Below are 20,170 nucleotides of genomic sequence, written 5' to 3'. Positions count from 1 at the left end.
AATTCTTGAGGGGCCGCGTCAGCAGCAGAGGAGCCTTGGTTTAATGCTGTTTACTCAGCCTTATCTATCTCATGGTGTTGCTACAGCTACCCATGTATGTGTTTTCTAAAAACAACCAAGAATAATCATGGAAGCTATTCACTAGCTTGTGTGAAACATCCATGATTATTTCACTTGGGAGCTGAACTGGCCAAGAATGAAAAGTAAGCAAACAGTGAATATAGTTAAAATATGGACTGCGGTAGGAGAGAATAAAAGGAGCACACATCGTGGGCTGGAACTTGCCATGGCTGTGCAGTATTCCAGCCAAAATACACAAGAGCATTAATCTTTCTGACTTGTAGAGCTTAAAACCCTGGTATTTCAGATGCTGTAATAATACTGCCTCTTTGCAGGCTTGGCTTTGGCCTGGCCTCTCTGTGCAGTGGAAGGGGATACCTGGTCTGGAGCACTGGGACATTCATTCAGCTGTCAGGCCTGAGCCGGAGGTTTTGCCAGGCGGCTTGAATATAGTCTAATTAAATTCTGGAAAGAACTGTCTTTTTCTCTCTTCCTGCATTAAATAAAAAACATCTAATACTTAGAAGGGCTGCAGTGAGATGGGAGCTTGAGTCCATAAACCAGTAAGTTTGGCTGTGGTCAGCTAAAATGGATTAGGTGAAGTGGTTATGTACTGCTCGGATGTTAGTGTGTCTGTATGAAGTGAGGAACTGAGCTAACTTGTAAATTCTCTAACTAGGGTCCAATGAAGGTTTTGGTAACTTACGGTGGTGATCCTATCCCTAAAAGCCCTTTCACTGTGGGCGTTGCTGCTCCGCTAGACCTAAGCAAAGTTAAAGTCAATGGACTTGAAAACAGTAAGTACCTCTGGGCTGCAAGGCCCATAGCCTGCCTCCAGAAGCGGGCAAAACAGTCGTCTTTTTAACTTGCTTCAGTTGTAGATCAACCAGTGCCAACTTTTGTAGCTTGACTGCTCTGACTTAGCTGGTCTTCTTGAGGATTAAATTTCAATTTAGATTTTTTTTAATGCAAAATTACATAGCAATTTGGATAAAGCATATGTTGAGGTTTAGTCCCTTGTGGTGAACAGAGCTGGACTCTTCACCAAGCGGGGCACCTGCTGATGAAATCTGGTTTCCTTGGGACTGGATAACTGTTCAAATACACGTAACTGCTACAGTGCAGAAGTCATTCACAGTCTCTTGTTTTCTAAAAGTGGAAGAACTTAAGGCTGTGAAATATTGTTGCATTCCTGAAATGAGCCACTGATACTGTGACAAGGCTGTGTCTTACAGGCTTGTTTAGCACTGTAACTTTGTAGCTCCAATTAACCGAAGCACTTGTTTGTTGTTTGGTTTGGCAGGTTGTTTTGCATGCAGAGGGATGCAGACTGAGCAGGGTCTGCCAGTGCTTGCTCCCTCGGTGGTATGTGCCTGAGAGATTCTTGGAGCAATGTCTGGTGTTGAGTACTTAATGTAGTAATATGGGGTTTGTCTTTTTCAGGAGTGGAAGTAGGGAAGGATCAGGAATTTCTAATTGACACCAAAGGAGCTGGTGGGCAAGGTAAACTAGATGTTAATATTTCCAGTCCTGTGAGGAAAGCTGTGCCATGTCTGGTGGAACCAGTTCTGGGTAAGGAGTGCAGCACTGCAAAATACATCCCAAGGGAAGAAGGGCTGTACATGGTGGATGTGAGTTATGATGGCAACCCAATCCCAGGGAGCCCCTATACTGTGGAGGCCACGCTACCTCCAGACCCCTCCAAGGTGAGTGAATTGTTTAGGGCTATAACAGCAACTGATATCTGAAAACTGACTTGTGGGCTATTGCATGAGACTTTAGTTTTGGCCAAACCAGACCCAGGAACATCCTTACTCAGAGCTCTGAGTCATTCCTGTTGGAAGCCCCATGACACATGGAAGTCATTCTTATAACACTGTATTTGAAAAAACACTGAACTAATTAAGAATATTTTAGGCATCCTGAATAGTGTGGCAAATAAAAGTATTGCTCCTGATTTAATAGAAGTTGGCCTCATGAGCATCTCAACTGTATTAATTGAGATGCTTCTTTCTAAGGAAATAGATTTAAAGAAAAATGTGTGTACAGCCATCAAATATTTTACCATTTCTATCTTTTCTATCCCATGGCTATATAAAAACAGCTATGGTGAGAATATGAATATCCTTGCCTAGAAACCTCTTTGGAGGAGATATACCAACTTTACAGTAGAACTGGGAGGAGTGGCAAAGGAGACATTGCTTTCTTTGTATTTTTAAGAGCTTATTGAGTCCCACGTACAAACAAGTCTAACTAGACATTCTGCTCTGGCAATAACATGAAAAAATGAGTTTAGTCCAACTGCATATCCTCTTCTAGGTAAAAGCTCACGGTCCAGGTCTTCGAGGGGGTCTTGTTGGAAAACCAGCCCAATTCGTAATAGATACCAAAGGGGCAGGAACTGGAGGTTTGGGTTTGACAGTAGAAGGCCCGTGTGAAGCTAAAATTGAGTGCTCAGACAACGGTGATGGAACCTGCTCCGTCTCCTACCTGCCAACAAAGCCTGGAGAGTATTTTGTAAACATCCTCTTCGAAGAAGTTCACATTCCTGGTTCGCCGTTTAAGGCAGACATAGAAATGCCGTTTGATGTCTCTAAAGTCATTGCCACTGGCCCAGGTCTGGAACGTGGAAAAGTAGGTGAAGCAGGACTGCTGAACGTCGACTGCACGGAAGCAGGTCCTGGGGACCTGCGGGTGGACATGGTGTCGGATGCTGGTTCTAAAGCTGAGGTCCAGATCGACGATAACAAAGATGGTACTTATGTTGTAACGTACGTGCCGCTCTCGGCTGGCATGTACACAATCAAGATGAGATATGGAGGAGAGCAAGTGCCTAAATTCCCAGCCCGAGTCAAAGTGGAGCCAGCTGTGGACACAAGCAGAATTAAAGTGTTTGGGCCAGGAGTGGAAGGGAAAGGTGAGAATAACTGTTGTTATCAGAGTTTGTAAGACCTGTGGTCCTTTATCCTGCACACAGTATTCTGAGCATTGAAAGTTGTAATAGCCTTGCGTGTTCCCCTGGTGACCCTTAGACGGGGGTGTTTCATGATGTTCCCAAATGAGTTGTTTATCATGCTGGTTCACAAAATGTTTTGTCGTTGGAAATACGTGCGGTTGTTGAAGTGACTCTTCAAAATGTATCCTGCAGATGTCTTCCGAGAAGCTACAACTGAGTTCACTGTGGATGCTCGACCTCTAACAAAGGCTGGTGGTGACCACATCAGGACACAGGTCACAAGCCCATCTGGCTCCCCCACAGACTGTCTTATCCAAGACAATGCTGATGGAACATACTCTTTAGAGTACACGCCATTTGAAAAGGGTAACCTCTGGGTTTGGATTTTTTTTTTTTTTTTTACTTGAGATGGGGAAAACCAAGAGCAAGCAACTCTTCTAACACTTTCATTGGGCAAACTGCTGAGTTCTGCCAGTAAACTGTTGGCATCTTAGCAAGATTTTTGCCAGTGGAGGAGCTAGTTCTGCAGGAAGTAAGCTATATTTTAACTTGAAGAACTGACTTTTATGGTAACTTGGCTTCAGAAGAATGGTGTGTAGACACTGTCTTGGTTGTGAAACACTGGTGAAGTCCTGTAAAATGCAGGAGGAAGCTCTTACCCATATACTGACATTTAAGTCTGTAGCATGTTGTAGAAGTGATGTTAAGTGATGAGAATATTTAGGGAATTTGGGACATGTTTTCCTCCTCAGGTCCACACACAGTCAGTGTAACGTACGATGGTGTACCTGTGCCAAACAGTCCCTTCAGAGTGAACGTGACAGAGGGCTGCCATCCATCACGTGTGAAGGCACAAGGACCTGGACTCAAAGAAGCTTTCACAAATCAGCCAAATGCCTTTTCAGTTGTCACCAGGTAACTGGGCCTATTTTATCTTGAGGGAATATCTGAGGGAGGAACGAGTGTAGTGGGCTGTGTGATGCAGAATGCGAAAGCCAGTACAAATATTTATAAAAAAACAGACTGTGCCCTAATTACTGTGTGTGCTACCTCATGACATACTGAGCACTCCGCTAAGATTAGGGGTTGATAGTGACTGAGGATAAAATTCTAGGAAAACGCAAGTGAGGTTATGCTGAACAGTTTTGCATGGCAGAGCGTGCTGAAGGCTGGACATGAGAAGTTGGATTCCTCCTTTTCCAGCAAGGATAAAATTGCAGCCAGAGAGTGTGAAGGCTACAAATGTGCTGTTACAAGCAGGTAATTCTAACAATGTACATTTCTGTCTTGCAGAGGAGCAGGAATTGGTGGCCTTGGAATAACTGTTGAAGGACCTTCAGAGTCTAAAATTAGCTGTAAAGATAACAAGGATGGGAGCTGCAGTGCCGAGTACGTTCCTTATGTTCCAGGAGACTATGATGTTAACATCACGTACGGGGGAGAACATATTCCTGGTAAGAGCTCTTGCTCAGTGGCTTTCAGAAGAGGAAAGACCTTGAGCTAAGGACTCGGTGCCTTGGCTGCATTTCACTCGTGCTGGGGGATGTTGAGGTTTTGACTCTCTACTTTTCCTGGGAATTCAGGCAGAAACAGTGATGGCGATTATTCTTCCCACCTGGCAGAGAGAGCAGTGTGGAGTGCTTTGTGCTGTGGTGCGGTAGTTTTGAGGAAGGGCTGCAGTCTCTTCTAGTTTCTGAAACAGCCTCTGTGGGGATGTGGGGGAATCTCACCAAGACTGTAGCACCCACAGCGGAGACGGATGGGTGGGGCAGGGAAAGGGACACTAGCCCTTGCCTAATAACTGGTATGCAGAAGTGGTGAGTAATACATTAGGTCAAGAAAACAGCTCTTTGGTCTGTGGATGCCTTCAAGACTGTTCTGCGGTAAGATGGTCTAATGGGTGAGCTTGTCATGGAGATTATATTAAACACTGCAAGTTTTGGTCACTGCAAAAAGCATGATAACTGTTTCCTAAACCAGATGTTTACCTGTGTATGCGTTTGCACTGGATGTTAAACTGAGATGAAGTAGGTTTAAGGAATGTTCTAGATACATCTGACATCCAGCAGTTCACAATTAAAAGGATATTTTGCTTGATACCAAGAATTAAATGCCCCTAAATGCCAGACACATTTTGCTGAAATGTTTGAGTTCTTAAGTGCTGTCCTACAGTGTACATCTAGGTATTAATTCCTAGACATTGTGAGTGAGTCAGTTCCTTCCCGTGGTCCCATTTTATTTCTCAACATACTGAACTTGGTAAAATATGAAGGAAACAAGTGCCTGCGTGACGCTTCACTTCCTTCAGGTTTCTTTCATGCATTTTTTTCTCTGAGGTGTGAGAAGCACATGGATTGCAATTGAATTGTTGAGTAGACAGTGAAAATATAGATGCACCATCATTATACTTCTGGCTTTTGCAGGAGCAGAGGAGTATGGAGGTCGTGGGGTTGTTATTCCTGCCTGAGGTTGAGGGATAGTAGTAACAAAGCCCAAGGAAAAGTAGGGAAAAAGATCTTTCGTTTCCTGTAACTGTTAAGTTTGTGGTGTTTAACTCTTGCTGCATTAACTTCCAGGCAGTCCTTTCAAGGTTCCTGTGAAGGATGTTGTGGATCCCAGCAAGGTGAAGATAGCAGGACCAGGTCTGGGAACAGCTGTTCGAGCCAAAATCCCACAGTCCTTCACTGTAGACACCAGCAAGGCAGGAATAGCACCCCTCGAGGTGGTGGTGGCAGGACCCAGAGGTAAGAACCAAAGTACTCCATCCAGCTGGGCCCCATCTCTGCGTTTGGGTGGGTAACATGGTCCTGGCCTTGCTTGCAAAGGTGGTGATACCACTTCAATATACATTTCCCTCTGTTCCTCTTCATCTGGCATGTGCGCCTTGACGGCTGACCCATGTGTGTCGTGCTGTATAAGGATGAGAACTGTCCTAGGTAGTGCTGCTTTGGGCTGTGTCTTTATCCTAATCTTCAGAGCTGGGATAAGTGATGTCAGTAACCATCACTGGTGAACAATTGTGGCTTAGATTTAGACATCAAAAAGTAAATGCAAAGTCTTACGTGTGAATGGTGACTTGGGAAACCTGTGTCACTGGGCTGCAGGAGTCTCTGAAACATGGTGGAACCCCTCAGTGGTTCCCAGAGAGTGGCAAGGCCCTCAAGCGATAGTGTTAATGATGTTTGCATTAACCTAGGAAGCTGTATCTCGGTGGCACAGTATCTCACCACCTTGCTAGGAGGTGAGAGCTGCTTCCCCACTCGAGTGTCAGGTCACGGTGCTGCAGGTGCCCCTCAGGTAACCCTTCTTTAATTTTAGCGGATGAGACGGATTCCCAGGGATGGCGCTCCCCATTGAAAGCAATTTCGGATTTCTTTAAAGGTGATCCAAAGGGTGGCACTGAGACAGGTTTGAACTCTCACTAACTACTGGCAACTCTGGCTCTTGGAAATCCAATTGGCAATAGCAATAATTATCTGGAGGAGGGAGTGGGAACCAACAGTGTTGCTTTTAAGCCTTGCATGGCAACTATACGTTTCTTTTATGCTTGCTTTACTGCTAATCCTTCCTGTGTTTTAAAGCCAACTTGTAATTGTAGGCTGCTTTGTGTGTTGATCTGAACTGATATGTCCTGTAATCTGCTGTAGATTTAGCTTAATGCAAATTGAAATAATTGATCCTGCTTTCTTAGGACTTTGGCAGCTTGCAGGGCTCTCCTGCCTAGGCAGTGAGCCTGCCTTTCCAAGTACCTGATTGTGAAAGACTCAGTTGGTGAATGCTACACACCAACTGGCTTTAGGGCTCAATTTTGTGCAGTGAATCCCAGTAACAGTATGTAATCTTGTAAATGACAGTTCAAGCAATTATAACCATTACTCATTTTCTTTCTCAAAAGATCTTCAGTGTATTTTGAACAATTGCTTTTGACCTGTACTGTACAGAAAGGCAGATTTTTTTTCCAGTATTTTCATGCTAGTTTTTGTTTACAGTGAGAAGATGGGAGTCTGAGGAGTGGTGGATAACAAATTTATCTCAAGTCAATGGCTCTTGAATATAAAATAAGGGAAACTAATCACTGATCCATGCCTTCATTGCCTTCATTCAAAAAAAAAAAAAATTAGCTTGTTGCAAACTGTAAATAAGCAGTGCATCTTGGAGCTTCGTGCAGCAAATGCCTGGAATTAAGTTTTAATAGCACAGCTGAGAAAATGGTCTGTTGTTTTTTTAGGAGTTGTGGAGCCTGTTAATGTGGTAGACAATGGAGATGGCACCCACACAGTGGTGTACACCCCGACGCAGGAGGGACCCTATATGATCTCTGTCAAATATGCTGATGAAGAGATTCCTCGCAGGTAAGGTGATGAAGATAAATTTAAATGAACTATAGATTTAATGACTTGATTGTGCTCTCCCTGCCCATGAGCACCACTTAAGGGCTATCTGTGGCCTTTTCTACTTAACCAGTGCAGCTCCCTGTATGACTTCAGGGTTCAGCGGTGGTTTGAGCCTGCTGTACCTACAGGAGAGACTCTGTAGGGGAGGTGTAACCACACCCCAGCATGCACTGCAGTAACTATCAGCCATTGACTTAAGAGGAGGGGTCAATAACAGGTTTCCCTTTAAGTCCCTTCAAGGTGAAGGTGCTTCCTACGTATGATGCCAGTAAAGTGACGGCGAGCGGACCAGGCCTCAGTTCCTATGGCATACCAGCCAGCCTACCTGTGGAGTTCGCTGTGGATGCTAAGGATGCTGGGCAGGGACTTCTGGCTGTACAGATCACTGTAAGTAACTATAAAACCAAACAGGAGCGGAAACACATTGTCCTAGGTGGGCACGAGTCGCTCCTATTAGAAGTGTCTACAGCTGTACCCTGCCATACCCAGTGTCCTAGAGACTGGGCTGCTGGCTGGACCTTGAGCTCTGGTACAGGAAGGTCTTGTATTCTGCATTTGTAAAGCTTCTGATGCTGCTTTTGTGAGACTTCTGTCTTAAAGTCATCACCCATGCTATATTTGGTTCTTGGTTAACCTCACATTCTGCAAATGCCCAAAATGAGGTAAACAGTTTCTTGTAAGATTATGAAATTGCTGGAATTTTAAATGGAGACAGCCTTCGGGCAGTGTAGTGCAGCAAGGCCATGAGATAACATCCGCCCTGAGCATTATGTGATGATAAATTAACAAACAAGTCTCCTTCAAGGTTGCCAGAAGTCATAAGCTGCTTAAGAAGATACTACAGGAATGTTTTTATTTTACTTTGTTATTTCTATTCCTGAAATTTCTGGTGCCTGGACTCTGTGGCCACAGCAAAAAGGCCTCTGGTTAGTGGGCCATAAAGTGCATTTCTCAGCTCTGGCATGCCTAGGTCATGGCATGGCCGGTTGTACTTGCCCTTCTGCATTCTTGCTCCCTTGCTATCCCGCTGTCTTCTCAGGTGCAGCAAAGCAGTTGCCTTTATTCTGGCATGCAAGTGTGCTCTTAAAGGATCCAAAATGCTTATTAGAGCTCCCAGCCTGGCCATGGCTTTGAAGTTCAAGTTCCACAAGTCCTGCATGGTGGGAGTGCATAGGTGATCCTCCTCACAGCATTTGTGTAAGCAGGCCTGGAAGACTTTCTAAAATGCTTCATGCTTTGAAGCTGATGAGTTACCCTGAAAGCTGAGGCTGGGAGCAGCTTTGTTGGGAACATTATGCACAGTGCTGTTCTTGGTGGTAGGTACGAAAGCTTGATGCTGAAGCTCAGATCTGTGTTGTTTATGCATCTCTTTAATTCTTGTTTTCAGCATAGAAATGGTAGTTGAAGGGATTACATAGACCTGCTCTTAACTGTAGACCTTGCAGTGTGTCAGGAGCTGGATGCTTCATCCAGGAGGGTTGGCAGCAGAACCCAGTAATGCTTCCCTCTGAAATTAAACCCTTTCTGGGAGCAGCTGGCTACCCAGTGCTTTGTTGGGACAGAGCTGCACAGTCTGACTCCCATTAGGTGCCTCAGGGACCTGGGAAGTGTTCTTTATTTCCAGTAGTGATACTACAGTGAAGCTTAAAGCTTCTTACAATTACTATAAAGTTCATTAAAATGGCTTGCTGCATGTCATAAACATTCATGTATCAAAGGGTCGTTAATGATAGCACTGATTGTTCTATAGTGGTCTGGTACCTTTTTTCTCCCAATAGTCTATTTCTGGTACTAGTCCTTGAGTGAAATGTATTTAACCCTCAAAAAGATGCAGTTCTGAATCTGTTTGAGACTATCTGAATATAGTTGGGAACAGATTTTCTGCCCTGCTGAAGGAATTCATAACTTACTTCATAGTGCCTAAATCTTCTGTTTTGCTTTCCTCAGGACCAAGAGGGCAAACCCAAGAGAGTAGACATTCATGACAACAAGGATGGTACTTACACAGTCACCTATGTCCCCGACAAAACGGGCCGCTATACGATTGGTGTGAAGTATGGTGGAGATGATATCCCATCCTCTCCCTATCGGATCCGGGCATCTCCAGCTGGGGATGCCAGCAAGTGTTTGGCCACAGGTGAGTGTTGGCTCCTCTCTGTTGCTGTAGTTTGTATTTGGTGTAAAGCTGCCTTCTGAACATGAGCCAGTTGATGTAATGGGTGTCGAAGATACTAGAGACTTGTGTAATCTGGCTGCTCTTACAAGAGAAGTTTTCCTAAAGGTAATGAAGTGTCCACTCTGCGGGTGAGCCGGAATTTCTTGCAGTCTCTAGCAGAATCTTTCAAACTGCCTGGATCGTTATAAACAGCCAGATGCAACTAAAGTCTGATGCTTATTTTGGCCTAGATAAATCCTGCTGAGAACTGCAGTGAGGTTGATTTAAAAATAACACATCTGCACACATTGACTGTATCATGCTCCTTGCTCTGTGAGTGTTGCAAGAAGCTTTTCATTCCGAGCAAGGACAGAATTAATTCTGAGGAAGTAAATAGCTGGCCATGTGCTTCTGCATTAGCAAAGCTTGTTTAGGCTAGGTGTTATTAGTGGAGGTTTCTGATGCTTTTCTCCCTGGTCAAGGTTGGCAAGGGTCTGAACAGACTTTTGGAAGGTGTGAGTAGAAGGAGAATCTGAAGATAAGATGTTCCTACAACTCAAAAAAATCACTGCCTCAAAAATCAGTGCCTTGGTGTAGAGAAGGGACTCCAAATTTGTTGCTGTACACACTTACAGCTTCAGCCCTTACCTGTTTTTAGGGTGGGTGGTCATCATGCAGCTTTGGGCTGCCCACCATGGCACACTGCGACTTCCCAGCCAGCTGGAGGCTGTGGCAAGGAGCAGAAATGACAGGAGCTAGTTACAAGAATGCCACTGAATGTTAAATCCCCTGATGTTAAAACAAGTAAATCAGACAAGACCAGATTGAACAGGGAAACAATCTGCGGTCGTAGACCTGTAAGAGTGTCTGGGGATTGTGCTGACCTGCATGGTGCAGTTAACGCATACCTGGTGGCCATCTGGCAGCTGGTTGCTTTCAAGCCTGCTTAAACAGAAATAGATTCCTGACACAATGGAAAACACAGAGTGGCAGATATGCTCTTTGCTTCAAAATTTGTTTAAAAGAGGCCTTAATGGCTGAATCTGATACTCTTCCAAGTAACTCAAGTCGCTAACTATTCAAAATAACTGTGATGGAGATTACTCTCAGATGCCAGCTTAAATTTCCCCTTTCCATCAAGCGCCTCTGACTCTCCACTGTAAAGCTGAAATACAATCGCAGTAGGAGTAGATGCTGGAATACCATCAAGGTATTAAAATAGTAGGTTTGTTGCCACTTGAAAACAAGCCATTTATCTGGTAAGAAGTGCTGGTCAAAAAGTAAGAGTATTAAATATGTACTGCAAATGAGACTTAATAGTTCTCATTTAAACACTGTTCTTTAGGCTGGATCTGATTGCTACAATTTGGGCATTGTTTCATGATTTTCTTTTTTTGGGGGCATGTGCGGCAGAACAGTGGAAAATCATTTGTGGGTAATATAGGAGGAAACAGCCATGGCTGCTACTGTGCCCTTTTATAGCTGCTTACACAGGGAGGTTTATGTTAAAGCAGTAACAACAGAGTCGCTGGCCAGGGCTGAAGATAGTGCCTTTGGCTCTGCATAAAGGAGTATGATGATAAGAGTATGGGTTAAGGCATTTCTTTCTTCCAGTATAGGGTTCTTTTTTTTCCCCCCCATTCTGTTCTCATCCAGCCTCTGATTACAGAGGAGAAGGAAAGCTGGTAGCCAACTCTTGTGTGCAACTGTGCTGACCAGCGTGATGAACGTCCCTTGTACATCTGCTCCTAAAACCACATCTGTGGGTCCCTGGGATCGACATTTTGGTGCTGTGCTTCCCAGGTGCCTCGTGGGCGGCCTGCCTGGGAAAACTGTCCTCTGAATGCTTTCTGTAATGAAAATTGCCTTGTAGGTCCTGGAATTGCACCCACTGTGAAGACTGGTGAGGAGGTTGGTTTTGTGGTAGATGCCAAATCCGCAGGGAAGGGAAAAGTGACGTGCACCGTCCTGACGCCAGATGGGACAGAAGCTGAAGCAGATGTTGTTGAAAACGAGGATGGGACTTATGATATCTTCTATACTGCTGCTAAACCAGGAACCTATGTGATTTATGTCCGCTTTGGTGGGGTGGACATTCCCAACAGTCCTTTCACCGTCATGGTAAGCCAGCTCTGCTCCGAAAATACCTCCCACTCAGATTCCTGCTACCACGTTTTATTTAGTGATAGGTTAACTCTGTGTATAAACATTTGTTTAGGCATCTATTAGACTAGGAGGAGCTAATGAATCCTTGTTACTTGCAGAGATTTTTTTGAGCAGGTAATACAGTTAAGTGAAGAGGGATAGAAACCATCAGAGGATGAAGACTTGGCTTCTCTGAACAAATTAATTTTTCATTTCCTGACCATGTAGTTATTTTTCTAAATTATATAAGAGTGGTTGTAATCAGATTCTACAACTAATTACTTCAGCTGTTGTCAGATATGGTGCTCTGATTTGTCCATCTCTCTCACTTTATAATGTCAACTCCAAATTAAGGAATGGTCTGCTGACAGATCCCAGGGAAGCAGGCTGTTAGCTCACACTTAAAAAATGATTTGAAAGTGCTAGTTAAACTGTTACAGCCAAATCCCCCTCCTAATTACGTTCCTTCCAACATGCAGTACTTCAGCATGTTTAGGTTTAAAAAGCAAACAAAAACCCCAGCTTCCCAGAGGAGCAGACTAGGTGCCTTGCAAGGCTCACAAAAGCCCTTCACGTGAAGAACAGCTCTCAGTGTTGGCAAAATGAGCCTTGGTCTTGTAATCTCAGCTGAGGCGGCCTCCAGCGCATCTTGGTCCATGAAACTACACAGCCATACTTGCGCGGAGTCTGGCCAGAGCCTGTGGGCCAGGCACACTGGCTCTTCCTACCTGCCACCCTGGCAGATCACGACCAGTGTCTCTGAAGATTTCCGTGAGAAAAATGACTCCCTTGGTCACCACTCAAAGCTCACTGCAGGAAATGCCTCTCAAGGTCAGGGAGCCTGCTCCCAGCCAGCCAAAGTTCCCACTTCCTAGCTGACTGATACAGTACGTGTTTGACTTGGATGTCTCAGCTGGAGACAGAAGACAGTGAAAGAGCAAGTAGTTCTGTTTTGCATTGGGTTTCTTAGTGGAGTCTTCCCATGCGTAGATTTCCAGTGGGTTGTTTTAAGGTATTTTGCAGTGGTGTAAATGGGCAGGAGGAGTTGGCGTGGCTGAGCCCGGTGGAGTTCTGTGTGTGGGTGTCAGCCCCGGCCATTCTTCTTGGGTTAAGTGGGGAGATGGGAATTTGCAAGTCATCGTCTTGGCATGCCTGGTGGGAAGGGAGGCTGCACTGGGGGAAAACACATTTGGTGTCTTGACAACACTATCCCAGCTATGAATCAGAATAATAGCTTTGCAGCTATGACTGGTCGTGGGCTGGGTCATTCACCCAAGTGCATGAGCCGGGAGCAGCCTTCCCATGGCAGCAGGCTCCCCTGCCTCCCAGCCTGCACACCATGCTGCACAGCATGTGGGGACTTGCATCTTAGGTTTAAACCTCTCACCTCCCTCCCTGCACCAGTCCCATAAAAAAGCAACTCTGAAATTCAGTTCCACCAGCGTTTAAGCACTGCTTTCCAGCTTTGCTCCCAACAATGGCATGTACAGGCTTTGTCCCTTTGCTGCACTGCTGGTGGCTTCCTTCAGTGTCCAGTGCCTGTGGATACAGGCAGTTTCCCAGCTCCATTGGCTGGAACCAGGTCTTTGCAATGGCAAGAGGACTGGGAGGGCTCCACAGTGGGAGGAAGGTGTCAAGGAGCTGGAAGGAGCGATGTGTCTGTACTGTGAAAGGTGGGAATGCCTCCATGCCAGAATAACACCTAACCTGCCTCTACCCCTGCCCAGGCTGTAGATGCAGATGATGTTGCCGTGCAGTCGCAGGAGCCAGTGGGCGCCTCCCCCCCCGGATTCCGCCCTTGGGTACACAATTTTTACGTTTTTCAGCTGGTTTTCCCCCATCTGTGTTCCATTTCAGAAGACAGCCTGCTTCTTGGGACTGCTTGAATCTCTCTGGTCATTGTGTTCATTCTTTCTGTTTGATCAATTGTTCTTGGGATCCAGACCTTGTTTTTTCTTTGCTGCTTGAAGGGAGTCTCCAAATAAATTCTCATTTAAACACAAAGAGGATCATTACACCTACAGCTTCTACTTCTGCAATGTTTCCTGTTGGCAAAAGCAACCTGAGTTCATTGCTTTGTTTTCTCAGTAAAACAGCACAGTGTCTTGAGTCCAGAGTTGCATTGTGAAACTTGTTTCTTTTGTCCGTTTTGTGTTGCAATCACTCTGCCCCATTCAAAAATCACTTTCTCTTCCAGGCCTTAAGCAACTAAATCCTTTCAGATGGAGCCACTTTGGGTCTTGCGTGCTCTACATTGTCTTCCATCCCTTTGTGTTCCATTTTTATCTCTTAACTTTTTTCCAGCATGTCTTCCATGCACACCATGTTTGATTCGCTCTGCTCTGCAGTGTGGTGGTGTCATGAAGGAGAGCTTGGCTGGACATTGCTCTGGTTGAGCCCAGTCCCAGGGCTGGCTGTGATAATCACCACATGCTCTCTTCTGCTTGTGCTCACAGTGGAGTTGCTCCGTGCTCATTTGGGTCTACTATCCTTTTTGAAGTGTCCCATCCTTTTGCTTACTTTAGGTCACAGAAGAAGCTTATGTCCCAGTTGGAGACATGAATGGCATGGGATTCAGGCCCTTCGATATGGTTATTCCTTTTGCCGTAAGGAAAGGAGAAATAACAGGTACCTGGAGTATGTGTAGTCTCTCAGGGAGGTTTTGCTTTTTTGTTAGCATGTTTATCCATTTGCAGCTAACAGTCTGGGTGGTCTAGACCACAGTGTGTGGGGGAGTGTTGTATCCTGCCAGCAACTTAATTGTTTAATTTCATATCAAGTGGCACCCGCTGAGGGTGAGCAGGATACACCCTGTCAATGGTTTTGAGTTAAATGAGGGGATTCTTGGTGCTGCTGTGGTCATTGGTGCTAGACTGTTGCTGTAGGACATGTTGCTGCTTTTTCCCCCCTAGAGCAGCTACGTGCATCCCTGATGAGCTCCATTACTTACTTTGTGCAGATGCTGCAAAAGAGTCTAATCCTGCATTCCTGTCACACACCTCCAAAAGAGGCACCTCTTCCCCAGGTCTGGCAGCTGAGAGCATCACCCCAGTAATATCTTGGTTGCACTAAGCTCCTGCACACAGGGTCTGTGTCCCCTTCTGCCCTCTAGCCCAGCAATTCCACCCCAAACCCTGGTCTGTCCCTGTTGAAGAGTCAGTCGATCTTTCCTTTTCAAAAGAGCTGCAGGAGAGGAGGGAGCATCTTGCAGTGAGGTAGATCGGTGCCTTTCCTGGAGTTTGCCGTGGAAATTTTAGTGACTGAAGCCCTGCCTCTGTAGAGTTTGTAAGGTCACAGGACTGTTTGCCAGATGTCTACTGCTGCATTGTATTCATGTAGCTTAAGTAGAAAACATGTCTGGTTAGTGTTCCCATTAGCTTCCTATTTGTCCCTGTGGGTAAGGGGTTTAACAATTTAAAATGCTTGTTTAAAATGGCTAGACAATTCTTTGTGGGTAAGCAGGCAGCTTCTCCTTCTGTAACTCCCATGGTGGCTTTTTGCAGGTGAAGTACACATGCCCTCTGGAAAGACAGATACGCCTGATATTGTGGATAACAAAGACGGCACAGTAACAGTGAGATATGCTCCCACTGAGGTTGGGCTGCATGAAATGCACATAAAATACATGGGAAAGCACATCCCAGGTGAGTCTGACAAAGCAGGTGACACAAATCCGAGTGCAGTGTCCTGCTGATGCATCTGCTCCGTGTTTGAGTTTCTATAGCTTAGTTGTGTGTGCTGCAGTAAGAATTGCCCTGGACATCTTAACCGTTCAGCAGCAGTTCATCTGCAAGCAGTCCAGAGAGCAGCTAAAGCAAAGGAGTAAGTGCCGGCACATGTGAGCTTCCATTGTGGTTTAATAGTACCAGCCATGCTTAAAATGGATTTTGGTTTGGGAAACTGGCTTTTCTGGCATTTTATTATGAAGAAGAAACATACAATTTTCGAACTACCATTTTTTTCAGGTTGAAATACACTGCTGTGGTGCTTGACAAAACTAGTGGTTACAGTATATGTTTATCCTTAAAACTGCATTGGCATAAAATCTCCAATCTGTGGGGAAGACTAAGTGGTTAAAACACTATAGTTACTCTTCCCATCTCACTGCAATAAAATAAAACACATATGCACACTGTGCTGTAATCTTTCTTTCTTCTTGGCTGCTTCTTAACAAACAGAAACCACTGCTTTTCATTCTTTTTCTCTCCTCTTCTTTGTCCTTACTTCACCAGCTCCTGCACCTCCCCAGCCAAAGCTCTGCCTCACCTGGGGGCTGGGGCTATCCCACGGTTCTCCGAGCATGCCGGCTGTATGGGGCTGGGGCAAAAAGGGGCAGATCTGTAGAAGAATGTGTAGACATGAAACAGAAATACCTTCAACACTGCCTGGACTGGGCTGCTGGTTCTAATGTTGTACAGAAACACAGGATAACTTTGGTTGAAGTAGGGAGCTCATTAATGAGATGGATGGTGCTACTTCAATATCTTTGGCCCTTTGTATGGATATAGCACCTCTGTAAGTGCCAAACTGTCAAATCTGTCAGTTCACTAACAGCATTACCTGGTGCCTGTGCAGAAGGATGGTGTGCCGTAATATTCCCTTCTTGAAGGCTATCATGAATCAAGCTTGCTACTGTCTTGACTGCAAAATCTATCTTTGGATTTAAGAGCTATCAGTGAATTTTTTTTAAACCATTATTGGCTGTTGGTGACTGTACTTTTTGTTCTTGTGCACCAGCTTAGCTAATCTGAGGCTGGCAAATATGTTTTTGGATACCCTTCAAATTTGCTAGTTCAGGTCCATTGAGTCAGATAATGTGCTGTGCTAATTCCTAATTCTGAGCTACCAAAATTCAGGATCTGTGCCTGAACTGAAAGCCTCCTTCTGAGTCATGTTCTGATTTAACGTGCTAAAAATAAACTTGTAATGAGTAAGATCCTTTACAACATCATTGAAGCTTATCTCTGGTACTTTGAGTAGCACTTACTTTGTCACGACTGAATGTGAAACAAATAGTGGAGAAGTATCTTTTGAAGATAAAAGAGGAGGCTTATTCATTTTAAGTGCATTACAGTCCCATAAAGGTTCCTGAAATATCTAGTGAGAATGGCACTGAAGAACATACGTATCAGTAAGCATAAGATCCTCTTGGTTTGGAGCAGCTTGATGTCTATTTTGTTCTCATAGTTCAGGCCCACTCATCCTTAAAAGTGCTGCTTTTGGTTTTATTTTGCCTTTAGAGAGCCCTCTGCAGTTCTATGTGAATTATCCAAACAGCGGCAGTGTGTCTGCTTATGGGCCTGGCCTCATTTATGGCGTTGCCAATAAACCAGCAACTTTCACCATTGTCACAGAAGACGCAGGAGAGGGTAAGTCTGTTCTTTAAACCCATCCTACCCTAAGCTAGGAAGTTTCTGGAAGTGTAATGCACATCATCATTAATTTGCCTTCATCTATCCAACTATGAATCTCTGGTGTGATACAAATGACTTGTGTAAATATCAGGCTGTAACTTGCAGTAAAAACTGTTTTATTACCTCTTCCCGAGAGCAGTAGATGTATCCTGTGGTACAGGGTGCAAATGATTCATTTCATTAAAAATAGACTGAAGGTAGCTTAGATCTAGTGGATGGTGACTGGATGTGAAATCACTGTTAGCTAAAAAGCTGAATAGAGTTGTGGTCTTAGTGGATTGGCCTGAGCTATTTTTGCTGCTGTTCTTTGAAAACATGTATCTAACCTGCATTTTCAGTACCAAGTACTGGATCTTTAGACTTGATGTACACGAAGGTTTATAGAAGTGCTGTTCTCCTTGTTTCCTAGGTGGGCTGGACTTGGCTATTGAAGGACCTTCAAAAGCAGAGATCAGCTGCATTGATAACAAAGATGGGACATGCACAGTCACATACCTGCCTACTCTACCTGGGAACTACAGCATCCTGGTCAAGTACAATGACAAGCACATCCCGGGCAGTCCGTTTACGGCCAAGATCACAGGTATAAAGTTTAGACTTCTGGAAGCACTTCATAATGAAAACTAACCTGTGATAGCATGGGGGACCTGACTTGTGGCGGGAACATGAAGTCCTCCAACTTGTTCTGCACTTAACCTTGTAGTATTTTCTGACTTGTTTCTCTTTATATTCAGATGATAACAGAAGACGGTCCCAGGTTAAGCTCGGTTCTGCTGCTGACTTTCTGTTGGACATCAATGAGACTGATCTCAGTCTCCTAACAGCCAGCATTAAAGCCCCATCAGGTCGTGATGAGCCTTGTCTTCTGAAAAGGCTACCCAATAACCACATTGGTAAGCTCTGACAGTCTTGACCTGAAAGAGTAGTATAGTAGTGGCCTCTACTCCAGTTTGCTTTGCTATGTAAAATGACTGGCTTCTTTAATCCTTCCAAGAAGAGCGTTGTTAAACCAGGTGTTGATACTGTTTGGTACAGTTGGCCAAAGACAGAAGAGTATGAAGAATGACTTCTTATATTAGCTTGCATGTGATGTGCCAGGTTGTGACTGAAGTGCTGTTTGTCAACATATATGAATGGCTTTGTGGCCCATTTGAGAGCAACACTTAACATGTGTAAAGAGAGTACTCCTTCAGTATTCCATTTCTTGGTGTAGTTAAGGCATTTAAATCAAGTATAACATGCATAAAAAGTGAATAAGTTTGTCACATTTCTCTGCTTTGTAGGCATCTCATTCATTCCACGGGAAGTGGGAGAACATCTGGTTAGCATTAAGAAAAATGGGAGCCATGTACCAAACAGCCCTGTAACAATCATGGTGGTCCAGTCTGAGATAGGAGATGCCAGACGAGCGAGAGTTTTTGGACGTGGCTTGGTAGAAGGACGAACTTTTGAAATGTGTGACTTCATTGTAGACACAAGAGATGCAGGTTAGTTCCATTGCAAAGGGACTGTGGGATGCTGTGAGATATGTATCCTCCGTAAATGAGTGTTGTCTCCCTCAGTGTGACCACCAGGTCACAAGCCACAAAGCAGCAGATGCAAATAGTGTATTAAGCATGCATGATCATTGCTGTCAGTTATTAACTACAGACAATGCTATTATCAGCCAAGAAAGCAAAGCATTTTAGAAGTTGTCTTCCATTACAGCCAACAAGGACTGTCAGTGAGGCACTGATGAAGCTTTTCTTTCATTTGATGGTGCTGGTTATAGCATTGTGTACAGCAAGAAGGAAATGAGGAAGATATTTCCCTGTTGGTTTAATGTGGAGCCTTGGCCACAGTCTTTGAAGCTGACTTTTGAACTTTAATGAAATAAAAGGGATATGGCCAAAGCATTTTAGGAGCTGAATACATGCTGTGCCTTCAATACCTGACTGATGAGGACTACAAAAATGTCATTAAGGCATGATGCAACTTCCATGTGCCCATTATGATGCAAAGCTACTGACTAGCTACTGCTATGGGTTTGGACTATTTTACATCAAATTTATAATAGCACTATGGAAATGTATGGCTAACTTAGCTATATTGTAGGTTATGGTGGGATCTCACTGGCAGTTGAAGGACCCAGCAAGGTAGATATCCAAACCGAAGACCTAGAAGATGGAACTTGCAAAGTGTCCTATTTTCCAACTGTACCTGGCGTGTACATTGTGTCTACTAAATTTGCAGATGAACATATTCCAGGTAAGCAGAGGTGTTGAGCAACTTTTTGGTTAGCACGACAGAAGTCTTGCTGTGGATGGGCAGTGTGATCTGGTTCGGACTGCAAGTCCCAAAGATTCAAGGAGGTCCTACCAGTACCCTCCACAAGCAGCAAGCATCCAAAACTGTTCTGGTTACACAGATGTATTTCACTTGGACCTGACTGTTAGCTGACTCTAAAACTTCCCCTATGATCAATCCACTACATGGGAGAGGAGGCTTTCACTCCTCCCCTCAATGCAGTGTGTAATGAGTGGAGGAGGAATGACTTGCTGTGGTACCTACAGGCAGCCCATTTACTGTGAAGATAAGTGGGGAAGGAAGAGTTAAGGAGAGCATCACACGAACAAGACGGGCTCCCTCTGTTGCAACAGTAGGAAGTATATGTGATCTGAACTTAAAAATTCCAGGTAAGTAATGTCCTTATTCCCATAACCATAACTTGCATTTGTATAGCCTGGGTGTACCTGAAGCAGTGTAAATAGAAACTTAAGTCTTGTTAAGACATCCTCACATTAAGATAGTTAAAGGAGGAAATGCTGGTAGTGTGGTCTCTTTGAACGGTTAAAAATAAGCATAACCATGGTCAGCATATGGAGAAATAAATACCAGGGAGGCCTTAATCTATCCTGTGTACAGCAGACTGGAGAACGGGCTGCACAGCTCATCCTGTCTCCAGGGTTTTAAGATCGTCATGTTGACTGTTAAGTGTTTGTACTGCTGTCTGGCATATGTGGATCACACAGACCAGTCTTAGCTGGCTGCACTTATCCAGCCTTTT

At 44.5% G+C, this 20,170-nt stretch overlaps 1 protein-coding gene across 6 annotated transcripts in view; it reads left to right on the top strand.

Annotated features, from left to right (window-relative positions):
- FLNB (filamin B) overlaps positions 1–20,170 on the top strand; it is a 72,864-nt gene that overhangs the window by 41,900 nt on the left and 10,794 nt on the right. For 2 of the 6 annotated variants that reach the window (XM_074914675.1, XM_074914679.1), the window contains exons 19-38: positions 740–857; positions 1,504–1,766; positions 2,380–2,977; positions 3,209–3,382; positions 3,769–3,931; positions 4,310–4,470; positions 5,593–5,760; positions 7,245–7,368; positions 7,641–7,797; positions 9,358–9,547; positions 11,439–11,686; positions 13,438–13,512; positions 14,236–14,338; positions 15,214–15,354; positions 16,951–17,079; positions 17,534–17,707; positions 17,859–18,017; positions 18,408–18,611; positions 19,219–19,371; positions 19,677–19,799. In XM_074914675.1, the coding sequence (XP_074770776.1) occupies positions 740–857; positions 1,504–1,766; positions 2,380–2,977; positions 3,209–3,382; positions 3,769–3,931; positions 4,310–4,470; positions 5,593–5,760; positions 7,245–7,368; positions 7,641–7,797; positions 9,358–9,547; positions 11,439–11,686; positions 13,438–13,512; positions 14,236–14,338; positions 15,214–15,354; positions 16,951–17,079; positions 17,534–17,707; positions 17,859–18,017; positions 18,408–18,611; positions 19,219–19,371; positions 19,677–19,799 (3,625 nt within the window). Of the gene's footprint in view, positions 1–739; positions 858–1,503; positions 1,767–2,379; positions 2,978–3,208; positions 3,383–3,768; positions 3,932–4,309; positions 4,471–5,592; positions 5,761–6,334; positions 6,425–7,244; positions 7,369–7,640; positions 7,798–9,357; positions 9,548–11,438; positions 11,687–13,437; positions 13,513–14,235; positions 14,339–15,213; positions 15,359–16,950; positions 17,080–17,533; positions 17,708–17,858; positions 18,018–18,407; positions 18,612–19,218; positions 19,372–19,676; positions 19,800–20,170 lie in introns of all 6 variants that reach the window. The other 4 variants (XM_074914681.1, XM_074914677.1, XM_074914676.1 and 1 more) reach the window with 4 other exon arrangements.

This window comes from Athene noctua, chromosome 10 (assembly GCF_965140245.1).
Source record: "Athene noctua chromosome 10, bAthNoc1.hap1.1, whole genome shotgun sequence".
NCBI lineage: Eukaryota > Metazoa > Chordata > Aves > Strigiformes > Strigidae > Athene > Athene noctua.
Note: the sequence above shows the minus strand (reverse complement) of the source record. Positions and strands in the feature narration are given on the sequence as shown.